This window comes from Panulirus ornatus, chromosome 24 (genome assembly GCF_036320965.1).
Source record: "Panulirus ornatus isolate Po-2019 chromosome 24, ASM3632096v1, whole genome shotgun sequence".
NCBI classification, from domain to species: domain Eukaryota; kingdom Metazoa; phylum Arthropoda; class Malacostraca; order Decapoda; family Palinuridae; genus Panulirus; species Panulirus ornatus.
In genome coordinates this window covers 7,214,478-7,237,149 of record NC_092247.1, presented here as the reverse complement: position 1 = coordinate 7,237,149, position 22,672 = coordinate 7,214,478, and the positions used below count along the sequence as shown (strand labels likewise).

At 43.7% G+C, this 22,672-nt stretch overlaps 1 protein-coding gene across 3 annotated transcripts in view; it reads left to right on the top strand.

Annotated features, from left to right (window-relative positions):
• LOC139757063 (lachesin-like) overlaps positions 1–15,288 on the top strand; it is a 137,262-nt gene extending 121,974 nt beyond the window's left edge. For 2 of the 3 annotated variants that reach the window (XM_071677099.1, XM_071677098.1), the window contains exons 10-11: positions 10,524–10,601; positions 10,852–15,288. In XM_071677099.1, the coding sequence (XP_071533200.1) occupies positions 10,524–10,601; positions 10,852–11,003 (230 nt within the window). In that variant the 3' untranslated portion in view covers positions 11,004–15,288. The remainder of the gene's footprint in view (positions 1–10,523; positions 10,602–10,851) is intronic. The other variant, XM_071677100.1, reaches the window with a different exon arrangement.
• Positions 15,289–22,672: the final 7,384 nt, after the last annotated feature.

Genomic DNA, 22,672 nt, shown 5'->3' with positions numbered 1-22,672 from the left:
GATTTAGAAATCATCTCCAAATAACTGACCGAAGGTTTCTATCCTTTTCTAAGATTTAAAACTCACTTCAAAATGCTATACTGTCCTTGACGTTACCTAAGATTTAACACTCATCCAAAACTAATAGGGGCCATCTCTTCCTCATCTTTAATCCGGAAAAGTAATGCAAAATATTTCGAATAATTCTGATCTATATATCATGAACTCTCATGCTTAGAACTCCCCCATCCCCTCCCCTATATCAAAGGCATAAAATGTGATAAAGATAATAAAGATATAATCTTATCTACAATAACTAAGGCGAATGTCCCTAGCGCTCGTTTAAGTCTGTTAGCATCGTCACTAAATAATTTCCAAAATTATAATATGCTTATCATACCAATGAATATAACCACCAGCAGCGAAAATACAAAAGAAGTGAATTATGCCCATACTCGAAATTTTGAAACTAAATAAATTTTTAGAGGTACAGGGAAAAAAAATAACTTTACGAATAACCTGAAGACTTGAAAGAAATCACATCACAGAATAAACTTCAGGAATATACTTCAGCCCCGGAAGACACTACAAGAATAATCTTTTTGGAATAAATATATCCTAATTCGGGTTTAGGCCCCCAGGCGTTGGTCGTCTCCAGCCAAGATTTTCCCGTTATTTCTGAGTTTTTATACACATGAAGGAAAAGCGCATCTCTTGTTATGTCTGCAGGCTGTACCCCCGGCTGAACCCGTGGACCGAGGGGAAGACGGGAAGAGCAACTTGCTCTAACTCTACGAAGCTCTTCAGAAACTCTATGAGGAAGGTGAGGGGATGAAGTAAAAGAAAAAAAATATAGCTCAGTACAGCGTCCCTACTCAACAGCTTTCTGAGGTTCTGTGCTATTCTAAGAGTATCATCTATGGCTCTTTATTAAACTGGAAGTCCATGGAGGAGACGAAGGTGGCGGGGAAAGGATTGTGGCCTGCGTCTATGGAGCGAAAAAAACTCTGTAAAGACCCCAATGGAACATTGCGTTTTGAGATCCTGACGATGGTAGTGCAAGAAGACGAGGTCTTCGCCTCGATCCTCACTACTTAACGAAGGACCCTGAAGACTACAGCGTCCCAGATGTAGAGTTGGCGATCGAAGAACCCTGGCCAATTATAGGCAACTTTATTATTACCCGACATGATTAACAACTCTTTTCGTAACTCTACTGCAATATACTGAGGTGCAACCAACCTCCAAAAGGCGTTCTCAAAAGAGGATAAAGTAAAAAGAAATGCCAATTATACAAATTACCCCTTGGTTCATTTCTACAAGAACTCTGCCCTAACTCATCTGTATTCCAAGACAGACTTATAAAAGTTGACGAAACTATACTCATGTCCTTTCCAAAAGTTTCCAGTCCCGTAGAGACCTACCAAAATATTCTACAGAATTTCATGGATCTTAAATGCGAGTCTTGAAAAAAAAGCTCAAGAAAATTAAGCTGTGTTTTGAAGATATTATGGTTGATATTTTTCAAAACTTGAGGAACGCTTAAAAGAAATCTGATTGGTTACTTCAACAAATCTACATATAAACATATATATTAACCTATTTAAAACATTACATAAAATACTCCAATACCCCTGCCTGGAACACTGCTCTTCGAATCCCAAAGGCATACATTCCAAGTTTTAGGATTATGCTCCTTGGCGAGTTGCTGGACTAACGCTTGGTCTTCCACAAAGTGTTTTAAAGGATCTTATTGGAAGATACAGTTACATGTGACTTATGTCGTTAATATCTCAAATTTTCTTGTGTCACAAATAACAAAGGAAAAGCTGTTGATAATATCTTGTTCAAGGAAGGTATAAAAAAAACCCTCTCCTAGAATACTTTAATGGGAACTGTAAAGACTCTAAAACACGTTTGCATCCAAGGAACACTCCAATGAATTCTACGGAACACTTTACTGAACTTTGTACAGATCATCTCACTAAGCACCACAGAGCTAAGGAACACCGCAAAGACGTCCAATAAGGAGCATTAGAATGAACGCTACGGGACACCTCAAAGACTCTTCAATGTAACTTTCCAGTGACTTCTCTAGAACCTCCAAAAATAACCCGACCTTCCGTTTATCGCACTGCCCTACAAGAAACACTAAAGAATCTCAACTGAACAAAAGAAAAACTTCCTCCACGGAGCATTCCAGTGCGCTCTACCGAACTATGCGAAAAAGGACACCTCAGAGAACGTTTTAAAGCACTATAAAAGGACACCTCAAAAGCAGATCAGACTCAGTGAGGTGTTCAGAACACTGCGATCACCCAGCTCCTCAAATGTACCAGGAAGATTCTTCACAGAACTATCTAAAGAGCTCTTCCATACGCTTAAGCTTTGCTGAAGAGGTTCCAATTCCTCCTGTTCCCTTTTATAATCCTAGTACCAAACGAGACTGATATAAGGTTTATCTCCACAACAGCAAAAACCAACCGCGAAGACTCATCTTATCAGAGACGATAAGCCCGCCATCGTGCAGCAAGGGACAGAACGCTATTTCGTATTCTTCATCGAAGTACGAAAATACCTGTAACAATAAGCTTCAGGGACGCCATTGTGTGTATCTAAAGTGGCCTGACGCTCGGAAGGCATCGCTGAATGAGTTGGAGCCACAGTCCAGACGATAACAAGGGTCAATAGTCCAAATAGTGGGTGCGTTCAAGACAGCGGGTGCGTCTGCTGCTAGACGAGTGAGTTGCGTCCTGCTGATACAGCTGAAGAGAGATGTTATGTAAGAGACTTTTTCATGTGTATGTGTGTGTGTGTGTGTGTGTGGGTGAGTGTAAGGGGGTGGGATCCTCCTCTCCTGTAGTACTTGAAAAAAAAAAAGCGAACAGAGATAAGCGAGGACATTTTCTCCCCTTCAAGGATTACTCATCTGTTCTGGATTCTACCTCGCTCATGCGGGAAATGGCGAAAGCGTACAATAATATATATATATATATATATATATATATATATATATATATATATATATATATATATATATATATATATATAGATAGATATACGAAATCATTCAAATATTCAGTAGAGACTGGAAGGTTAGATATAGAGAATAAAAAAAGATGATCAAATCACACTCACGCGTGCGGGGAGAGAGAGAGAGAGAGAGAGAGAGAGAGAGAGAGAGAGAGAGAGAGAGAGAGAGAGAGAGAGAGAGAGAGAGAAGAAGAAATAGGTAAACAGAGACAGACTAATGGAGCTAATCAATAGCATGCGAGTCAGAGGGCCCCGTGTCGCGCGCTACCCCTACATCCAACAATGGTGAGTCGATCGGCCAAGTTTCACTATTGTAAACAAAGGTCTTGACTGCTGACCTACACGAATCACGAGCCATTTTCTCCCAATCTGTTGTCTGCCACTTTCTTCCCATGCTCTACCTACTTAATCATTTTCTTTTTCAATATATTTCCATATCTTATTCATATTTGCCAGATTCTGGCCTCTCGTCCTTAAGAGAACAGGGCGATGAAAAAATAGTATAAATCGCGATCTTCTCGAAAACATCCATTAATACGAGAACTCTTCTGAAGAGATCTTGACATTTGGGTGTCGTCTAAACATAAATGTTAGTCATGAATACTTTACGAGAATTTACAGGTGTGCGATACATATTCAGTGGGAGAGGACTGGTGAATAATACAATAGCAGCAGGTTGAGAAGGTCGAATTGAAAAACAAGACAGGAAAAAAAATCAGATGACACAACACTTGCCTACTTTCAACCTTCTCGTTCTTCAGACTTTGACATAACATAGTTCTTCAGAGTGTTCAAGTTCTACTGAACAAAGTCGATGGCAGTCCGCAACTCATTACAAAAGGGTAATTAGGGTGTTAATTACCATAAGATGCTTAGCTAATTAGATAACCTCTTTTTTTGTCACTGGTAAATCCTAAATCAACGAGACTGTATTCGATTAAAGACTGCTAAATCCCGGATTACGTTACAGACTGCATTTAACCATTGATAAATTCCAGTTCATCCAGTTGGCGATTTAATCATAGCTTAAACCCAGATTACCCAAGGCAGAATGCAACTAAATTCCTGGCAATTCTCAATTATGTAAACTGCATTTAATTTCATTACTGTTCAGTCTAGGTAATCGAGACATAGACTGTTAACTGCAGATCGTAATCATCCAGAACTGTATTCAATTGTATTACTTGCAAATCGAAGATATCCACACTACATCCAACTATCTAAATAATCACAATTATCCATAGTACGGTAAACGTGTTTACTGGTAGATGCCGATTATCCCGACGGCACTCTACCGGATTATTGGCAGACACCAATTATCTGGAACAAATCTGACTGGATTATTGGTAAACTCTTATTAACCTGAAAACCTTTAACTAGATTATCGGTGAATCCCAATTATCCGGACGGCGGTTAACTAATTTCCAGCAGACCTTTATCACCAATTCCCTGTCAACCTCCAGATTATCCATAAATGGATGAATTGGACCTGTTTCAGTCTAGAATGAGAATTAACCCCACCTTACAAATACAGCAAAACAGAGCGGGGTTTCGATTCCCATGGTACGAGTTGTCATATAAATTCAACGGCAAAATGGGCAGAGGTTTAGAGTGATATTGTCATAAGTGAGGAAGATACAGCTCTTTAAGATAAAATTTGCCATAGTGCATGAGATGAGATGTGCTGAGGTTCTGCAGTTCTTATTAAAGAGACCGACAAAGATTCGGGGTTGCCATGACAATGGTGGAGGAATGAGAGATATTCACGAGACTGCGTTGCCATAGTGATCATGGAAAAAAAAAAATGCGAAGACATTAGGTTGACATAAAAGTACACAGTGAAGATATAATGCTGCCATGAGAGGTGAAGTCGTCATAGCAACGCAAGGGAACAGATATCTCAACTTAGGATGGTCATGTAGCTATACTGGCCAGTAATGATAAAAAGAATTAGACAAAAATGTTGCCATACTGGTCAAACACACGCGTATCAACGCTTTATTTATGCAGTTAACAGTAATTAAGCTTTGGAGTTGCCATGGCGGATTAAAAGGAGGTTTCTGTCCCCCCAGCCCTTACCTCCCCCTCACTATATTGTATTTTATTTTCTTTTTGTCGGAACGCTGGCTATGGTGTCTGGGTATATTGAGGTGTGAAGTTAAGATCGAGGCTTCGATGCTGCCTTGCCGTCATGTGTGTTTGTGTTTGTGTGTGTGTGTGTGTGTGTGTGTGTGTGTGTGTGTGTGTGTGTGTGTGTGTGTGTAATTCAGACATGATTCTCTCTCTCTCTCTCTCTCTCTCTCTCTCTCTCTCTCTCTCTCTCTCTCTCTCTCTCTCTCTTCCGTGTTGTGGTACCTCAGTGCCAGCAGTCGAGCACCACGTTGTCCCCCCACCTCGACGCCACAATACACCACCAAGGGAAGCTATGTTACCGTCACTCAAGTCACTGCTGAAGAACCCCGCACCCCATGGCCAGGCTGGATCATCAAGAAAACATACCTACGGTCATTTCATATGCAAGGAGAAAATGCATTTCCACAAACTCTTCAATGATTTAAAACCATCGTATTAGCAGAGCCTCATCTATTTACCATGATCACTCTAATTATCGGAGACTGGTTCAATGTGGATTCATATATTTATCACCCTTCCCTTAGTAAGTTTTGAGTTTACTAGATCATATATATATATATATATATATATATATATATATATATATATATATATATATATATATATATATATATATGGTAAAAAAGGGGAAGAAGTGAATATTTTGAAGGTCTTTTAAATGTGTTACATGATTGGGCGACGGAAATGGTATGCTTGGGAAGTGGTGCAATGAGAGAGTCCTGGCGAATAGTATGGTGAAAGGAGAAGAGATTGCGAAAGTCTTGCATAAGATGAAATGTTGCAATGCTGCAAGAGTGGATGGGACAGCTGTTGTGTGTGTGTGTGTGTGTGTGTGTTGTGTAGCTGTTGTTTTCTGTTCGGTAATGTTTTCAATGTCTTTTCCTGAGGGAGAAAATGTGTAACAGAACTAATTTCTTCAATAAAATACATTCTTTAATATCCTTTTTCCGGGGCAACTCGATCATTCCTCTTCAGGAGAACACCGCTACTTATCTCCAAGGCTAGAATTATTCTGTCTGTCTTAAAAGTCACTTGTGCCGCCTACTGAGTTAGTTTTTTATACGCACGTCCGTCACTCACCCCAACAAGAGAGAGAGAAAAAAAGAGAAAACGTAATACGCAGCATTGCGCTCCAATTAGCTTGACATTTAAGTTAAAAGACTTAACATCCAAAAGAAACTATATGAAAGACGAGACTCACACATCTCTGTAAAAGATGTCTTAATGAGTTCCTCTTCTTTCAGATGTACACCCAACAAATGAATTATCTTCACAGATGGGTTCGATGGATTTCAAAATGATCACTACGCCTTCTTGTTGTGTGGGGAGGGTTAGTAAGCGTGAATGCGAGAAGCATCTTTCAGTGGTCATGGTAGCAGCTCTGTACTGTAATTACTCTCGAAATAAGGATGACCCATGTGTGTGGCAAGACCTTAAGAGCATTTGTCAAAACCCTTCGTACGTTGTCCCATAATATACAACACAAAATCGTAAAGGTATTTTTTTTTTCTTAGATGTAAAATTGAGTGCCTTACAAACGCTCATTTTTAGTGTTCTCTCTTTCTTTCGGTAGCACTGAGGGAGACACAGGTGTCGGAGACAGATAAATATACTCTTTTATGAAATTTGATATTTGTCTCTTCATAGAATTAGTTGCTGGTTTATGTTAAGAAATGGCATTACCTCGACGTTCTGAAATGGTACGTGGAAGTATATTGGACGGCAAAATAACAGAAGACTTTGACGGTTCGTCGTAATCATTTTCCTGCTAGCTGATAAGCCGAAGAGGTAATGTCGGGTTACGTTTCATTACGTAAAAAAAAATGTAACTATACATGAGGATGGGAAAGTCTTCCAAAAGTTTATATTCAACTGTTTGTTCGTCACTGACGATCCGTCATGATCATTATCTCCAACGTCGTGTAAGCTATCTACAGCCAGGTAATTACGGTAATCTGAGTAATTACGCTGACCTCAATCATTAATTCAATTTCATCTATTTATTTCTGAATGATGACAATTCGTCTCAGACGGGAGCTATCATCAAGGCCAGGTCTTGATTAGAAAAAAAAGGGGAAAGGATATATATATATATATATATATATATATATATATATATATATATATATATATATATATATATATATATATATATATATATATATATATATTCTTTATTCCCACATACTAAAGAAACATACTCCAGTAACATAGACTTTGGTAACACATGCTCTAGTAAAACATACTCAAGGAACACATACTCCAGCAACACATACTCTACAGTGCTTCTTTCTGTCTCCCCTTTACGACGACTTCCCCTGCCACCTCCTGGCCGTCTACGTGCTCCGTCACAGTGCCACTCACCCTCCTACGGAGCCGTCACTCCCTCCCACTAGTGCCACTACAATATGGTATCCCCATCCTCCTCCTCCTCCTTCTCCTCCACTCTCTTTCCATCTTTCTATCTTCTCACACCCTTTCGTCTTCTCATCATCCTTTCCTCTATGTCTTTTCTTCTTTCTTCGTCCTTCATTTCGTCTCTTTCTCTTCGCCCTCTGTTCTCCTTTCTCCTTTTATCCCTTTTCGTCTCTTCTCTTCTCCTTTCCCTCCGCCTTCTCTCCCACACGATCCTCCCCCTCTCTCTTCTCCCCAGTCACCGTAATGAGGGAGAGAAAGAGGGAGAGGAGAAAGGAGTAGGGTGGGGAGAGGAGGGGGGGACGACCCTACTTACTGCTCTTTATTGGAAACAGATCTGAAGGTGGATTTTTCATGGTGATCGTAGGTCGTCCCTTACAGCCGTGCACGGCTTCTGATCGCCACCTGCTACTCAGGAAGGATGATGGGGGGAGGGAAGCCCACTGGGGCTGGTGAGAGAGGAGAGGATCTCCTAGAGGGAGTGGAATGGAGGAGAGGGTAGAGATGGTAAAGGGGAGAGCCTTTTGGGTGTGGGGAGTTAATGGGAGCATTCACAAATGAAAGATTGGTAACCCCTTCATGTATGATGCCCGACACCAACCCCAACAGCTTACGATGGGGACAACAAAGACATACTCTAAAGACGTATCCAACTCCGACACCAACGTTAAATATGGAACACACTTGGTTCCAACATTGTTTCAAAGCCCTGAGAAAAGTCGGTCATCCTTCGACATACTTAGTGAACACCTCTTACCTTAGCTTATTCAGCTTTCCTCATAAACCATCAAGCAATATCATTAAACACACACACACACACACACACACACACACACACACACACACACACACACACACACACACAAACTGCCGGGGGTTTATAAATAAGACCAACAATACAAAACCTACACCACACATTTTTACACTCCATAACTATCTCCTATTTTTTTCGGATGTACCTTCCCCCTGTCCAACCTCTTCCTCCCCTCCCACCAAGCTCTCTCCTTTACCTCCCCTCAGTGTTAAATAGGAGTGTCGGGAGACGGGAGTAGAAGGGTGATGGAGAGGTAAAGAGAAGGGATGTACTGTATTTGAGGGTAGAAAGTTGGCTGATTTTTGGGAAAGGTTTGGAAGATGGTTGAGGTCATGCGCGGTGGATGATGGAGAAGGGGAACTGCCTCTTGTATTAGTAGGTAAAGGAGAACAGGAACTGCTTTTTAGGTTGGCAGGTGCAGAAGGGATGAATTGTTCCCAGGGACTCCTTAACCGAAAACAACCACTCCTAACCCACTCCACCTCTAACAATAATACTGAACCTGGTTCTCTTTCCTTACATCCTCCAACTATATACAACTCCTCGACTACTTCACTTCCTATTGTAAAGCTTGGCTATCTCCACACTTACGCACTGCGTCCTCTATGCAGGAGATTTGTTTACACCAGAGAGATTAGCATAGATGTGTTGACCATATAGCAAAGGTTGTAGGGCTAAGATGGAGTCCTACGTCCCTCGTTCTAACAGATCTCTCTGCCCTTGGTCATAGTCTCATCATTCGAGTTTCGTTGTCTGTGGACTCAGGATGATGCTGGTGGAGTCGAGGTCCTTTCTTTTTCCCCTTCTTTATGATCTGGAATAATGAAACAAGTTTCCAACGAGACTTGCAGCTCTACGTCACCATTTCTCTTAATATTCTCGTCCTCTTCATCACCTCAGACACTTCCCACTACAGTTACTATCACTTCAATATTCTTTCCGCCCATTATGGTCATCCGATCAAAACCTTATCTCCGTCCTTTCAAACTGGGCACGTCCACCCCACTATCTCCGCTTTTCAAACGCCAAGTGTGGCACTTTAAGACTGATCAGCGGTTCTCCTTGTGAAGCTTCTCACCCCATTCTCCTTGGACTTGTACAACTCAGAGTTGGGTAGCAGTAAACTAGTTAGACTCAACGGTGCATTCAAATTTCAGGAGTTTGCAATTCGACACAGCAATAACCAAATTCTCACTTCTATTCTAGAGACCCTATCTAGTGGAAATCGCAAAGCTTGTTTCCCAGCTTCAGGGAGTAATCTATGGGTGACGGAGGTATTTTTCTTCGAAGTTTTGCCACATCGGTGAAGGACGGAGTGCTACTCGCACATATGAGGTGGCTCCTTTACATCTCAGCCTCAAATGACCCTCTTGCTTTCACCTTTCTTCGGCCATCTCTTTCTGTCCACCGTATTGCTGCTTCCTTCTTTCTGTCCACCGTATTGCTGCTTCCTTCTTTCAGCACTTCAAGTGTTATCTGGGTCACTGTTTTGATAAGCTATCTACGTGTGTCCCAGCTCGTAAAACCTGGATCCGCGGCACGCGACTGGCAGCTGCTTTCCATGGCTTCTCTGTGGAGAGCATCCACACGAGGATTGGTCATTATCATACCTATTTCCCTCGTCCAGCGACGCTACAGAATTCTCTTTCTTCCTTCGTCTTTTCCACTTGAAAGAGTCAGGTAGAAAAGAAGTCAGGAGCTCACATTAATCCCATTTCTAATCTACCTTTTTTTCGTTTCTAGATTTAAGTCTTACCTTTTCAACTACCTTGTGTTCGATTGCTGTATAATTCTGGCCCGCATCGGCCCTCGAAGAAACACTGAAAATATCTCTAATTGGTAGTTGGAGGATGAGAAGAGAACCTACCTCTAGGGTAGGTTCCTTCACCTTGGCTGATGTGGTTGCATAAAGTACCCTACTGTGAGGTGTGGTGGTGAGCAGCGCAGCGAAGAGACTGGGCCAAGGGAAGCATCCCGTGTTTTGCTACCATAGTAAACTAGTACTACACTCTCTCTCTCTCTCTCTCTCTCTCTCTCTCTCTCTCTCTCTCTCTCTCTCTCTCTCTCTCTCTCTCTCTCCCAGGCCAGTCCCCACCCGCACCAATATTGTCACCAAGTGCGTCATTTGTTCGTTGTCTTCCTTCCATAGGACCAAACTCCTGGCGGACGGGCGAGGCTGTGAACGAAGTCTATTCGGAAGAAGACGTTGTATTCAGAGAAAAAGACTGTAAGTACAGATATATATATATATACATAAGTATGTGTTCTCCGTCTTTCTCACTCTTTTTTTGGTTCGTGTTGATGTATTTAGTTTTCGTTCTGTTTTCGTGTCACATTCACTGTTTATCGAAATGAAATAATGAATTGGATCTGAGAGCTTTTACAAATAATCTTTTGGAGAGAAAAACTCATATCAATAATGAATTTCTTTTTGGAGCATTAAAACGACTGTTTCTCTCTCTCCCTCCTCCGCACAGACAGCCAATCAATGGACTCCGCCAGTGGGAGGGATTCGGTGCCTCCCTACGACCACTCCTTCACCTACGAGTCCGGAGCGACGACTTTACTACCTCCGCACCCCGTTTTCTGTGCCGTCGTCGTCTACGTCGTGATCGAGGGGCGACTATGATAACCAAGACTTTCGCCAACTTCACCTCCACAGTCGCCTGAGAAAAAAAAAAATCTCCTCTACACTCTTCCCTTACCTTCCTCACCCCTTCTCTCTGTCTCTCTGTCTCTCTCTCTCTCTCTCTCTCTCTCTCTCTCTCTCTCTCTCTCTCTCTCTCTCTAGTTCATATGATCTCCGTGGCCCCTGTTGTAGATACGTCTCTCGTATTCCTTTTTCCCACATGCGTCTGCTCAAACGTTAGTTAACCATAGCGTTTTTTTTTTTTTCATTTATTTATTTTCCTCTTAACCGTCTGCGACAATCAGATTATTGGGAATGAAACCTTTGAAAACGAGACGACGACACTGGTTTTCGAATCTGCTTCACTGACATTTGACTCCTAGAATTGTCCTGTGGTTCGGTGTGTTGGTTACATTAGGCGTTCATCGTACTATGATAGTATTTCTACCAGGCAATAGTATCATTTTGAAACACAACTACTCTCTCCTCGTAGTCCCAGTCGTCGGATAGGTTTAACAAGTCCCCCTAATCCTCCTCCTCCTCCTCCTCCTCCCCACTACCCCAAGTGTATATGTATTCATCATACTATACCTAATGTAACATAGCATTTTCATGAGATTACATAGCTAATGTAACATAGCATTTTCATGAGATTACATAGCTAATGTAACATAGCATTTTCATGAGATTACATAGCTAATGTAATATAGCATTTTCATGAGATTACATAGCTAATGTAACATAGCATTTTCATGAGATTACATAGCTAATGTAACATAGCATTTTCATAAGATTACATAGCTAATGTAACATAGCATTTTCATCAGACTGCATTAGAAACTGTGCCATAAGGTTTTGATCAAGACTACATAGCCATTGTGACATAGCATTTTCACCGGACTCCATATATACAGATAATGTGACTTAAGACCTTTTGGTCAGACTATTGGCAATTTGTAACACTGTATTTTCATAAGTTAAGTCCTACCATTTGTGTCACTGATGACATGTGTCTGGGCAGGTGTCTGCCGTACTGTGTGCTTGTGTGAAGGGTTACACTTCGTAGTGAGCTTCTGCATCTGTCTCCCACATTTGTCATAACCACATGTGCCGCCTCTCGCCGCCCCTCCAAACCTGTCGGCAAAACCACCGCCAAGGGTTTTTATTTTCCTCACACTTGCGTCCTCAACACGTGCCTCCAAAGGTGTTCCCACATTGCCTCCAAGAATGCACTCGCACCCTTGTACGTGTCTCTTCAAACACTGAACCCAAACCTGACTTCACACTTACCTCATCACACGTCTCATTTTGCTTGCCTACCCACACCTGCCTTCATATGTAAGTCGTCCGTGAGATCTAAACCCACTAGACATGACTTTACGACCCTTGAGTACGACAGTACGACGTTTGGGTATAATGGACTGGCCTTTTGGCCTTACCATCAAAGGTTTCGCTAAATGCCAGGCTCTCATACCCACTTAGTCGTGCCGTGGTGCTCAAGGCTCGAAGCATCGCCCTTAAGGTCGTGCTCAAGGCTCGAACCATCGTCCTCAAGGGTTAACTAAACCCTAAACCCGGATGTCCTCCGCACTCATACACACACACCCCCTATAAACCTGTTTCTTAACTTACTCTGATACACCCTACAAGAGGCTACTGTGCCTCACCCATGCTACACCCTACCTCTAGTACTCCTCCACACCCTTAATCATACCCTACACTCCTCTACAAACCTACACCCGGCTCCCTAATAGCACACCCTGAGTCTGGTCCCGTACTACACCCTAAGGACACCCTGCAAATGGCTCCCTAACACGCTATGCTACACCTGTTGTGCAGGTTCTGTCACAGCCCCACTTTCGTATTTTTTGTGAAATAGGATCTCTCAGCCCTGTCTATAGACGGATGTCTGGAAGAAAACGTCGCTTAACGGTTCGATGGCCCTGGCCACGTCCACCTGTCCAACGAGATGGACGACTGCGAATGGATGGCACCCACATGGCCACAGATGGATTAAAGAAATGGCCACAGGTGGATCAAAATTGGCCACAGGTTAACTGACAGCGGCCAGAAATGGATGAGGGGTGGCCATAGACGATTTGGGGGGGATCACTTGGATAAAAATGAATCAGGGTCGACCAGAAATGGCCACAGATGGTTCAAATAAAACCCCTAATAGATGACCCTTCAGGTGATCGAAATATTTATTTCAAAGATCCTCAGGGTGACCTTCTTATGTACTCAGGCTTACTGGGAAGAGAAATATCTCAGATGCTTCAGAGAGAGAGAGAGAGAGAGAGAGAGAGAGAGAGAGAGAGAGAGAGAGAGAGAGAGAGAGAGAGAGAGAGAGAGAGAGAGAGAGAGAGTTCCTGGTCACTGGTGAGAGCGTCGTTCACAGTGCTCTAACGCATGGACTCAGCGAAGCACCGATACCTTGGCTCTGCGTGCTTGAGACTTCGAGGATATAATCCTGGAATCATTTGGTCACATATCACATCCTTCATCGCGTGCATCTCGTCCGTCTACAAACTAATCTCCTCATTCCCATCCCCCCTCTTTTTTTTTCCCCTCTCGTTCACCTCTTTCTCATATTATCATTCGTTACTTCGACGCCTGAAGTACGCCCTATGAGGTCCTCCAGCGGTTCTGGGCTTCCTCAAGCACCTCAGCGGTTCTTTACAGTATGGTGTGTGTGTGTGTGTGTGTGTGTGTGTGTGTGTGTGTGTGTGTGATGAAGCAACAAGTGAAAGAATCGATCCTCCCTTTTGGGTAACTATGTGCCAAGATTAGGGTTCAAACCCTTCTTAAATACATTTAGCTTTACCTTTATATTTAGTTAACGTTGTCCTTGACTAGCACCTCCGCACCACAGCCTGTGGACGACCTGCCAGAGATAAACATAGAACCTTCGGCTGTGTCGCCGTCGGGAAGACTCAAATCAGATGCTTCCCGTGAATCACAAAGAACATAAACCATCGTCAACCTCTTGAGCAGGAGAACTTAAACCCTTGAATACGACATCTTAAACATTTGAGCACGATGACCTGTCCCTCAAGGATTAAGTCGTCGCAATGAAGGGATTAAGTCGTCGTACCTAAGAGGTTAATTCGTCGTACTCACTCGGTTAGGTCGTGTATTCAACTGGGTGAGGATATAACACGTCAATCCCGTTCACATCCCACGGTACTGGGTGCCCTCCTCAAATGTGCCTATGTTTATTTGTATGGCCACAACGCCAGCAGTGAAGGGTAAGGTCTAAGAACCAACTATACAGCAACCATATCATCACATTCCTCCTGCAGGGGATGTGTACCAGTCCCACAGCAACCATATCACCACATTCTTCCTACAGGGGATGTGTACCAGTCCCACAGCAACCATATCACCACATTCTTCCTACAGGGGATGTGTACCAGTCCTACAGCAACCATATCACCACATTCTTCCTACAGGGGATGTGTACCAGTCCCACAGCAACCATATCACCACATTCCTCCTGCAGGGGATGTGTACCAGTCCCACAGTAACCATATCACCACATTCTTCCTACAGGGGATGTGCACCAGTGCCACACCAACCATATCACCACATTCCTCCTGCAGGGGGATGTGTACCAGTCCTACAGCAACCATATCACCACGTTCCTCCTGCAGGGGAAGTGTATAAGTCCTACAGCAACCATATCAACTCCTGCAGGGATGGGGACCAGCCCTACATTAACCATCTCACGACATTTCTCTCGTAGAAGGGCTGAAGTTAATAACATATGGACCTCTTCCTCAATGAGGCGGTGGGAGTCCCTCATGACTCTACAGGAACTCTTCTTGTCTCGCAGTCTGTTGACCTGCGACCCCTGTTGCCGTGTGACGTCTGTGACTGTGACCAATGATACAGTGACCTGTGGCGTTTACTTGACCCCGTCTTACTGTGACCTCCGTGACCCCACGCGACTGTGACCTTGGCTACTGTGCATTCAGCTTGAATCTCTGTCATCTCTCCTAGGTATACATAGTGTGTAAAAGGGTATATGTACATATATGATATAAAGAAAGCAACTCTGAAATACGTTTATGTTCTTGTTGATAAGCATCAAATATATGAAGCAAGATAAGACTGTGTATCATTATCTTCCCCCGAAAGGTGTGCATGAGCGTGTTCAGGATAAGTGCACATAAAATGCATTGTGTACATAACCGTCATGCACTGTGAACCTAACCTATTGTCATGCCCTATGGACTTATTAAGGTGTCAACCAGACCTAATGAGACCATAAACAACTCCTCAATACCTGACCTTACAGCCAATACTGAGATCTTCATATTTCTCCCAATAGTTTTCTTTACGATCATTTAATGAAAAAAAATAAATAAATAATTACTGCCATTTGAAAAAGTGAAATTATTATCCTACTATTCTACTGAGATATTGAATTAGCTCTTACATCTAAGCATATTAATACCTCGGCAGTTCTGATGCAAAAGAGTGAATTTCTGGACTTGATCTGAGTGCAAGAATGAGCAACGTGACAACTGAGGGTAAAATTGGGTACATAAGGCCCCAGAGTGTGAATGAAAATGGGGAAAAGCTTATTATGTGTTGAAATAGCAATGCTGATCGAGAATATATGTTTTAAAGAAAGGTGCATTCATAGGATGACTGGGGTTGGCGTTAAACAGGCATTACTGGATTATTTGCCAATTGATAATCGTGCACTCAGGAGAGAGGCTGTTGGATGTGAACGTGCTGAGAAGTGCAGTGATTCATCATTTCTTAGCAGATGAGAGCGTAAAGGTTTGTGGTAGAATTTAGGAAAAGAGGAAATGACATGTATATAAGAAATTGTGAAAGTTCAGCGAGCTTGGTAAAAAGTGACCTGTATGTATCGATGTCAAAACAGACTTCAATGGGGAATCGCATAAGGTGAAAGTGAATGAAATTAGGAGAATGGAAGATATTCAATGAAGACGTATCTAAATGTGTGGATGAATAGTGTGGTACGTGAAAAGGTGGGATGCTGAAGCGTAAGAAAAGAGAGGAATTGGTGGATTAAGAAAAACAAATTACTAGCAGAAAGAAAAAGAGAGACGTATGGATGGCAACGGTAGGGAAGATGTGTGCGTGATTAGGAGGAGTACAAAAGAGAGTGGCACGAAATCAAGAGCAAGATTCCTAATTACGCTGATGTTTTCCTCATTGTATATATAAACAATTCACAAAGATAAAAAATACAGAATGAGCAAAAATATCACAATTCAAAGAATAAGAGGCAAGAGAAGGCAAAGTCTCCACCATGTGTGAGCAAAGAACACGCTACAGCACACCCCTGTCTCCCTCCATTATCAGCTCATACCCCTATGGTAGACGACGACTGTCCAGCTGCTAAGGTTCACCACCCACCTGAGTTCGAAGGGACGACCCTGTAAAGTCTTGGAACACGACGGTACGGCCCTGGAACGCGATGGTTCTGCCTTTAAATATCATGTGCCTGGCACTTGATCTGACTTATGGAAGTCAGGTCAGGGGAAGGAGCGGGGGGGCTAGAAATCCTCCCCTCTCGTTTTTAATCTTCCAAAAGAGGGAACAGAGATGGGGGCCAAGCGAGGATTTCCCTTAAGGGCTTTGTCCTCTGTTCTTAACGCTACCTCGCGAACGCGGGAAATGGTGAACAGTATAGTGTATAAATAAAATTAAATATATACTGCTGTGAACACTGTCTTTATCCGCGTAACAAGTACCGCAACAACCATTCCTGCTATAATCATTACCTTTACTTCTCTTGCTGTCAGTACTACTGCTTACTCTATAGTGACACTACTGTATCTACCTGTGCTTCAAGTGGCACTTACGTAGAGGTTACCATCTCCGTAACCATGAACTCCTACTGGGATCACAGACATGAGTGACGACGACGCTATAAGGAACTGCCGGGTGAAGAGATAATCGCTCCCTCATCTATCACCAAACTGGTCACGTTGAATGCTCTGTAAGACCATAAATTCTCAACTCTTCGAGGTGCCTAATATATCAAACGTTTGGCCACTGTTCACTGTTATGTAATATGCAATCCCCTTGTAGGGGAATGTGGCAGCGGGGATCACATTAAACACAGCTGTGCAACACCTGATGCACTGCGATAAGTGTGAGAGCCAACCACAAGAGCTCTCGCTTAAGGAGGTCAACACGTCTAATGTAAAGCACATATTTCGTATGATGAAAGACCGAAGAGGCTCAAGGGATATCATGAGTCTCCGAAACCCGATAAATCTTACGATATCGAAACCTGTCGTGTGTACAATCGTCACACAGACAGAGGAAGCAGCTGCACCACGTCCCGGACACCAGTTGATGACACCTCATAAATTCAATGATACTGACTCAGGCACTACTGGCACTGTACAGCCATCCATTTTTCTCCTGTCTGCGTAGATCTAGCTGAACAACAGATTCGAAGACAACGCTCTTCGAGATAGCTGCCATCCGTATAGGAAGATATGACGATCAGTGGATAGAATGAGTGTCGGAGTGAGGGAAGAGAAGGAAAGTGGGTTGAAGTATGTTAGCGGAACTATCTGCGTGGGAGCGAGTAAAGTTTGCGGCTGAAGAAGGATCATGCAGGGAGAGAGAGGAAAAAGTGCAGGCTTGTTAGAACGGAGAACTGAGGGACACCACTGTCGACAAGGTAAGAGGGAGATGGCACTCCAACGACGACTGTTACGATGGAGCGATTGGAAACTACACATCAGACTACAGGGAGACGCGGAACAGTTAAAGGAAGGAAGACTAGTGAGTATATCCATGTGCCAAACCCTGTCAGATGCCTGAGACATATCGAGGACGTAGATAAAAGATTCACTAGAATCCTCGAGCGAGATGAACCAGGAGTGGGTCACGTACTTATCGAGTACAATGAATCACAATACATTCTGCAACGCACAACCCATACTTTGTTAAAAACAAGAGACGAGGGGGAGTTTCGAAGACTTTGGAGAGAGGAGTGATGAATAACAGCTTTCCAATAATTCCAAGAGGATATGAACTCAGAATGGGAATCTGAGGAGAAGAGTTTCATAGCCCGATAGGCTTCGTCCCTGATGTGACGAGCATCAGAGGAAGTGTGATTCAGCCACAGATGGGTGAAAGAAAGGCCTTGTAGAAACTTCGACCTCTGCTAAATGTTCAGCAAAGCTGGAGGGATCCCGGCCGGCGAAGCAGTAGTGATCCTAACTTAAGTCAGTGCAACAGCAGAGAGAGGGAGAGATAGATAGATAGATAGAAAGAAATATAGATAGATAGACATAGAGAGAGAGAGAGAGAGAGAGAGAGAGAGAGAGAGAGAGAGAGAGAGAGAGAGAGAGAGAGAGAGAGAGAGAGAGAGAGAGAGAACTACAGAGGTTCATAATACGAGTCCTGTAAGGTTGCTCCCGGCAAGACCCATGGTGACGGCGGTAGAAACAACATGGGGAGGCTGACGTAATCTCCCGCCCTCGTTAAGGTAATCGCTCTTCTCCTGTATGTGAAATGTTCCGTAGTGGAGGAATATGGCACCTGCACGGCAGTGTACCTACACCCTCCACCCTCACCAGAGGCTGTATCCACACCTCCCCCTCACCAGAGGCTGTATCCACACCTCCCCCTCACCAGAGGCTGTATCCACACCTCCCCCTCACCAGAGGCTGTATCCACACCTCCCCCTCACCAGAGGCTGTATCCACACCTCCCCCTCACCAGAGGGTGTATCCACACCTCCCCCTCACCAGAGGGCTGTATCCACACCTCCCCCTCACCAGAGGGTGTATCCACACCTCCCCCTCACCAGAGGGTGTATCCACACCTCCCCCTCACCAGAGGCTGTATCCACACCTCCCCCTCACCAGAGGCTGTATCCACACCTCCCACTCACCAGAGGGTGTATCCACACCTCCCCCTCACCAGAGGGTGTATCCACACCTCCCCCTCACCAGAGGGTGTATCCACACCTCCCCCTCACCAGAGGGTGTATCCACACCTCCCCCTCACCAGAGGGTGTATCCACACCTCCCCCTCACCAGAGGGTGTATCCACACCTCCCCGTATCATCAGATGGATCACGACGGGCAGGAGGTGTGCACCCCCGGCTCTCCGTACAGTAGCAGAGCCAACCGTGGTTAATATCAATCTCATTCATTTTGCCCGCCATCGACAGGCTGGTTGATCGTGATCTACATACCTAAAGTTCATTTAGGTCTTGCAAACATTTGTTGGCCCTAATTGCCAGAAATCCCCCGGGTACAGCAGCACTGGCCTATCGCAACGGAGGCTGTAAGTGCCTCTATTACACCAGCTAGCACGGGAGATTCGACCATATGTAGTGGGCAGTGTGGGACTGTCCTCCCTGGAGGGCATCATACATCAGCAGTAAATCAGCTGTGAATCCTTTCCCGGCAGTTAGTGGGGCAATTAGATCAGGGCTGCCACGCTGCGCGATAATGAAGAGAAAAGGCGGCCACTTTCTATGGAAATGTTACCCCAGACGAGAAACTTGAGGATGACTCATACACTTTGGGTTGAGACGCCAGGTTCTCTCTGAGGGTGCCAGAGGCCTCAACACAGGCCGAAAGATTGGGAGGAGGAGGAGGAGAAGGAGGAGAGGCCGGGGGGAGGGAAAGGGGTGGGGTGGGGATAGCATGATTGCCCTGGGTGTCTGGCATCCCCAAAAGGGAAGTAAATAAACACCCAGTTTCAGTATATGAAGCATAAATACGTGATAATTAGACAGTTATGAAGGTGTGAATATGATACTGCCCAGGGAGAGCGCGGCAAATGAGTTCATACCTGGGAGCATATTACGGTGTAGACGGGCCACAGGACGCCAGAGAGAGGGGTAGGCAGGCTACACTGTGGCAGTGGCTACACGCTTACCTCACCATCCCAGAACTTAGAGAGTAAAAAATAAAATAAAATCTTTGTAAGTTAATTAGAAATGTAAGTTATTGTAATATGTACTAATACCGGACGTGAGGTAATATTGAGCAATGAAGTAAACAAATCTAATTCGTCCATTGTGGTTCCTTTATAATCATTCCTTGAAGATAAAGTTGTGTCAGCTATTGTGATGAACCTTGTGGGGTTGTGAATTGATGTCATGAGGGTGAAGAGGAGAGAGAGAGAGAGAGAGAGAGAGAGAGAGAGAGAGAGAGAGAGAGAGAGAGAGAGAGAGAGAGAGAGAGAGAGAGCTGGTTGAGGCAGTAATGCTGAGTAAGCGAGTAATTAGATTATGGTTGAGGCAGTTATGGTGCGTAAGGCATTTATGGTGGGTGTGGTACAAATGGCGGTTGAGGCAGTACTGGTGGTTGAGGCAGTACCGGTGGTTGAGGTAGTACTGGTGGCTGAGGCAGTAATGGTAGTTGAGACAGTAATGGTGGTTGAGGCAGTACCGGTGGTTGAGGTAGTACTGGTGGTTGCAGTACCGGTGGTTGAGGTAGTACTGGTGGTTGAGGCAATAATGGTAGTTGAGACAGTAATGGTGGTTGAGGCAGTAATGATAAGTATTACCATAACGGTACAACTGGGAGGAATGGTAACAAAGGGACGACTATGGTTAGAGGGAAATGCCCAAGAAGGAAGGTGTCTACTTGCGTTAGACAGATGGAGGGAAAATGAAGGAATGAGACAGATGGCTCAAGAATGAAGGAAGTTATCATCTACAGTAAGACAGATGATGGAGTAATTAAGTAAGGTATCTACGTGACTTAGAAAAATATATAAGTCGAAAACTTTCAAATCCGGGTCCCTCAAACACAGAAATCCTTGAGAAAGATCGCAATTAAAAAAAAATTCTCTTGATTGAATAGAATGAAATCTGGACGCACTCCGAAAAGCAAGGACGAGTCGGGCGTCACCGAGCAGTGTATATCGCGAGCAGGATGGGTCGTCGGCTTCGCTATTTAGCTCTGAACCTCACCCCTGGCCTATTCTTGGCTTGCCCGTTTCATGTGGTTTACAGTGGCATCCTTCGAACGCTTTGCCGTGCATAGCAAGCGCTCTCTTCTGTGGTTCTGTTTGTCCTCTTTGGTCAACGAAATCGTACCAAAGAAGGCTGAAGATTCCCCTATTGCGACTAAGAAATACTTCGTGTATGCCAAGGTATCTGATTTTATCTCATCTCTTTCAAACCGAAGAATCCTAGAAATTAGCGTAGTACCGGTCCCAACGGTGCCAGATTTGAGGGTTCACGCTCTAGACACAACGAAGGAACGTGTGTAACCCAATAGGTTAGACGGAGGAACGACGAAGGAGCGTTTTTACTTCGATAAGATAGATGGAGCAAAGTGAAGGGTATCTCCATTAGTATGATAGATTGAGGAGGGTGATGGAAGGTATCTGTATAAGTCAGATAAACGGATTAACGACGACGAAGGGTATTTACACTACATGATTAAGATAAATTAAGATAGATGAGGAGGCCAAAGGAAGAAAGAGGGTATCTATAAAGTTAGTATGATGGAGGAAGGAATGTCCTAGTCAGAGAGAGAGAGAGAGAGAGAGAGAGAGAGAGAGAGAGAGAGAGAGAGAGAGAGAGAGAGAGACAAGGGGGGGTCTATAAGTCGCAAGAAATAAACAGCGTGTCTCATTACGGCCGAGTTTCCTCCACGACACAGATATATATACACAGAGATAAACCGACCCGGCCATTCTATGCTAAGGCCTCCCATGCCATGCCATGGATCCGACCCAGAGCTACGAACGGCGGGCGCTTAATAGAATGGCTGGTAATCCTGAACTTGGCTCCTCTTTACCACTTATTTTTTTAAAGCTTCACTTAACTCATCCCTCAGGCATATATATATATATATATATATATATATATATATATATATATATATATATATATATATATATATATATATATATATATATATTTGTTCTCCATTTCCAGTATAGTGAGACAACGCCAAGAACAGATGAAGAAATGGCCTCTTTCGCTCCCAATGACTCAGGATCCTAACTGTCATGTATAATGCACGGAAACTAAAGCCCTCTGATAACAGCCAAACCCCTCAGACCTCTCTGTGATTTCCCCTGACCGGTCTGTATGACCTAGTTGATCCCACTGACAGTACGTCGTCCCCCATATATCACATCGCCCCAGTCCCTCTCTTCCAAACACGTTTCACAACATGCTGCATGGTCAGGCCCCGATCACTCAAAATCATCTTTCACTCTATCCTCCCATATATATATATATATATATATATATATATATATATATATATATATATATATCCAACAGACGATATACCCTTAGGCCTCCCCAGTTCATTCTAGAAAAAGAAATGCCCCCAGACCTCTCGTCAGCAAATCCTGGGGATAAATGTTCCACTGGCAGACTCCGTGTGCACGCATCCTGGGGTGAAGAAGAAGAAAAACTCTCCCCGACTCTCGATGCGGGTCCTCGGAATAAATATCTCTCTCTCAGATTCCACTGTTCGTGTCCAAGAAAAGAAAATTTATATATCTCTTTTCTTTCTCCGGGAGACTTCCTGGGAAGAAAACTCTCTTACGACGCCCACTGCCTTGGATCTCAGGAAGAAATATCTCACTTAAAGAAGCGGCTCAATTTAAAAGCCATTCCAGTTCAAAATTTTGGACATTAATTCCAGTCTTTCATTCACAAACTGTTAATTTCTCCG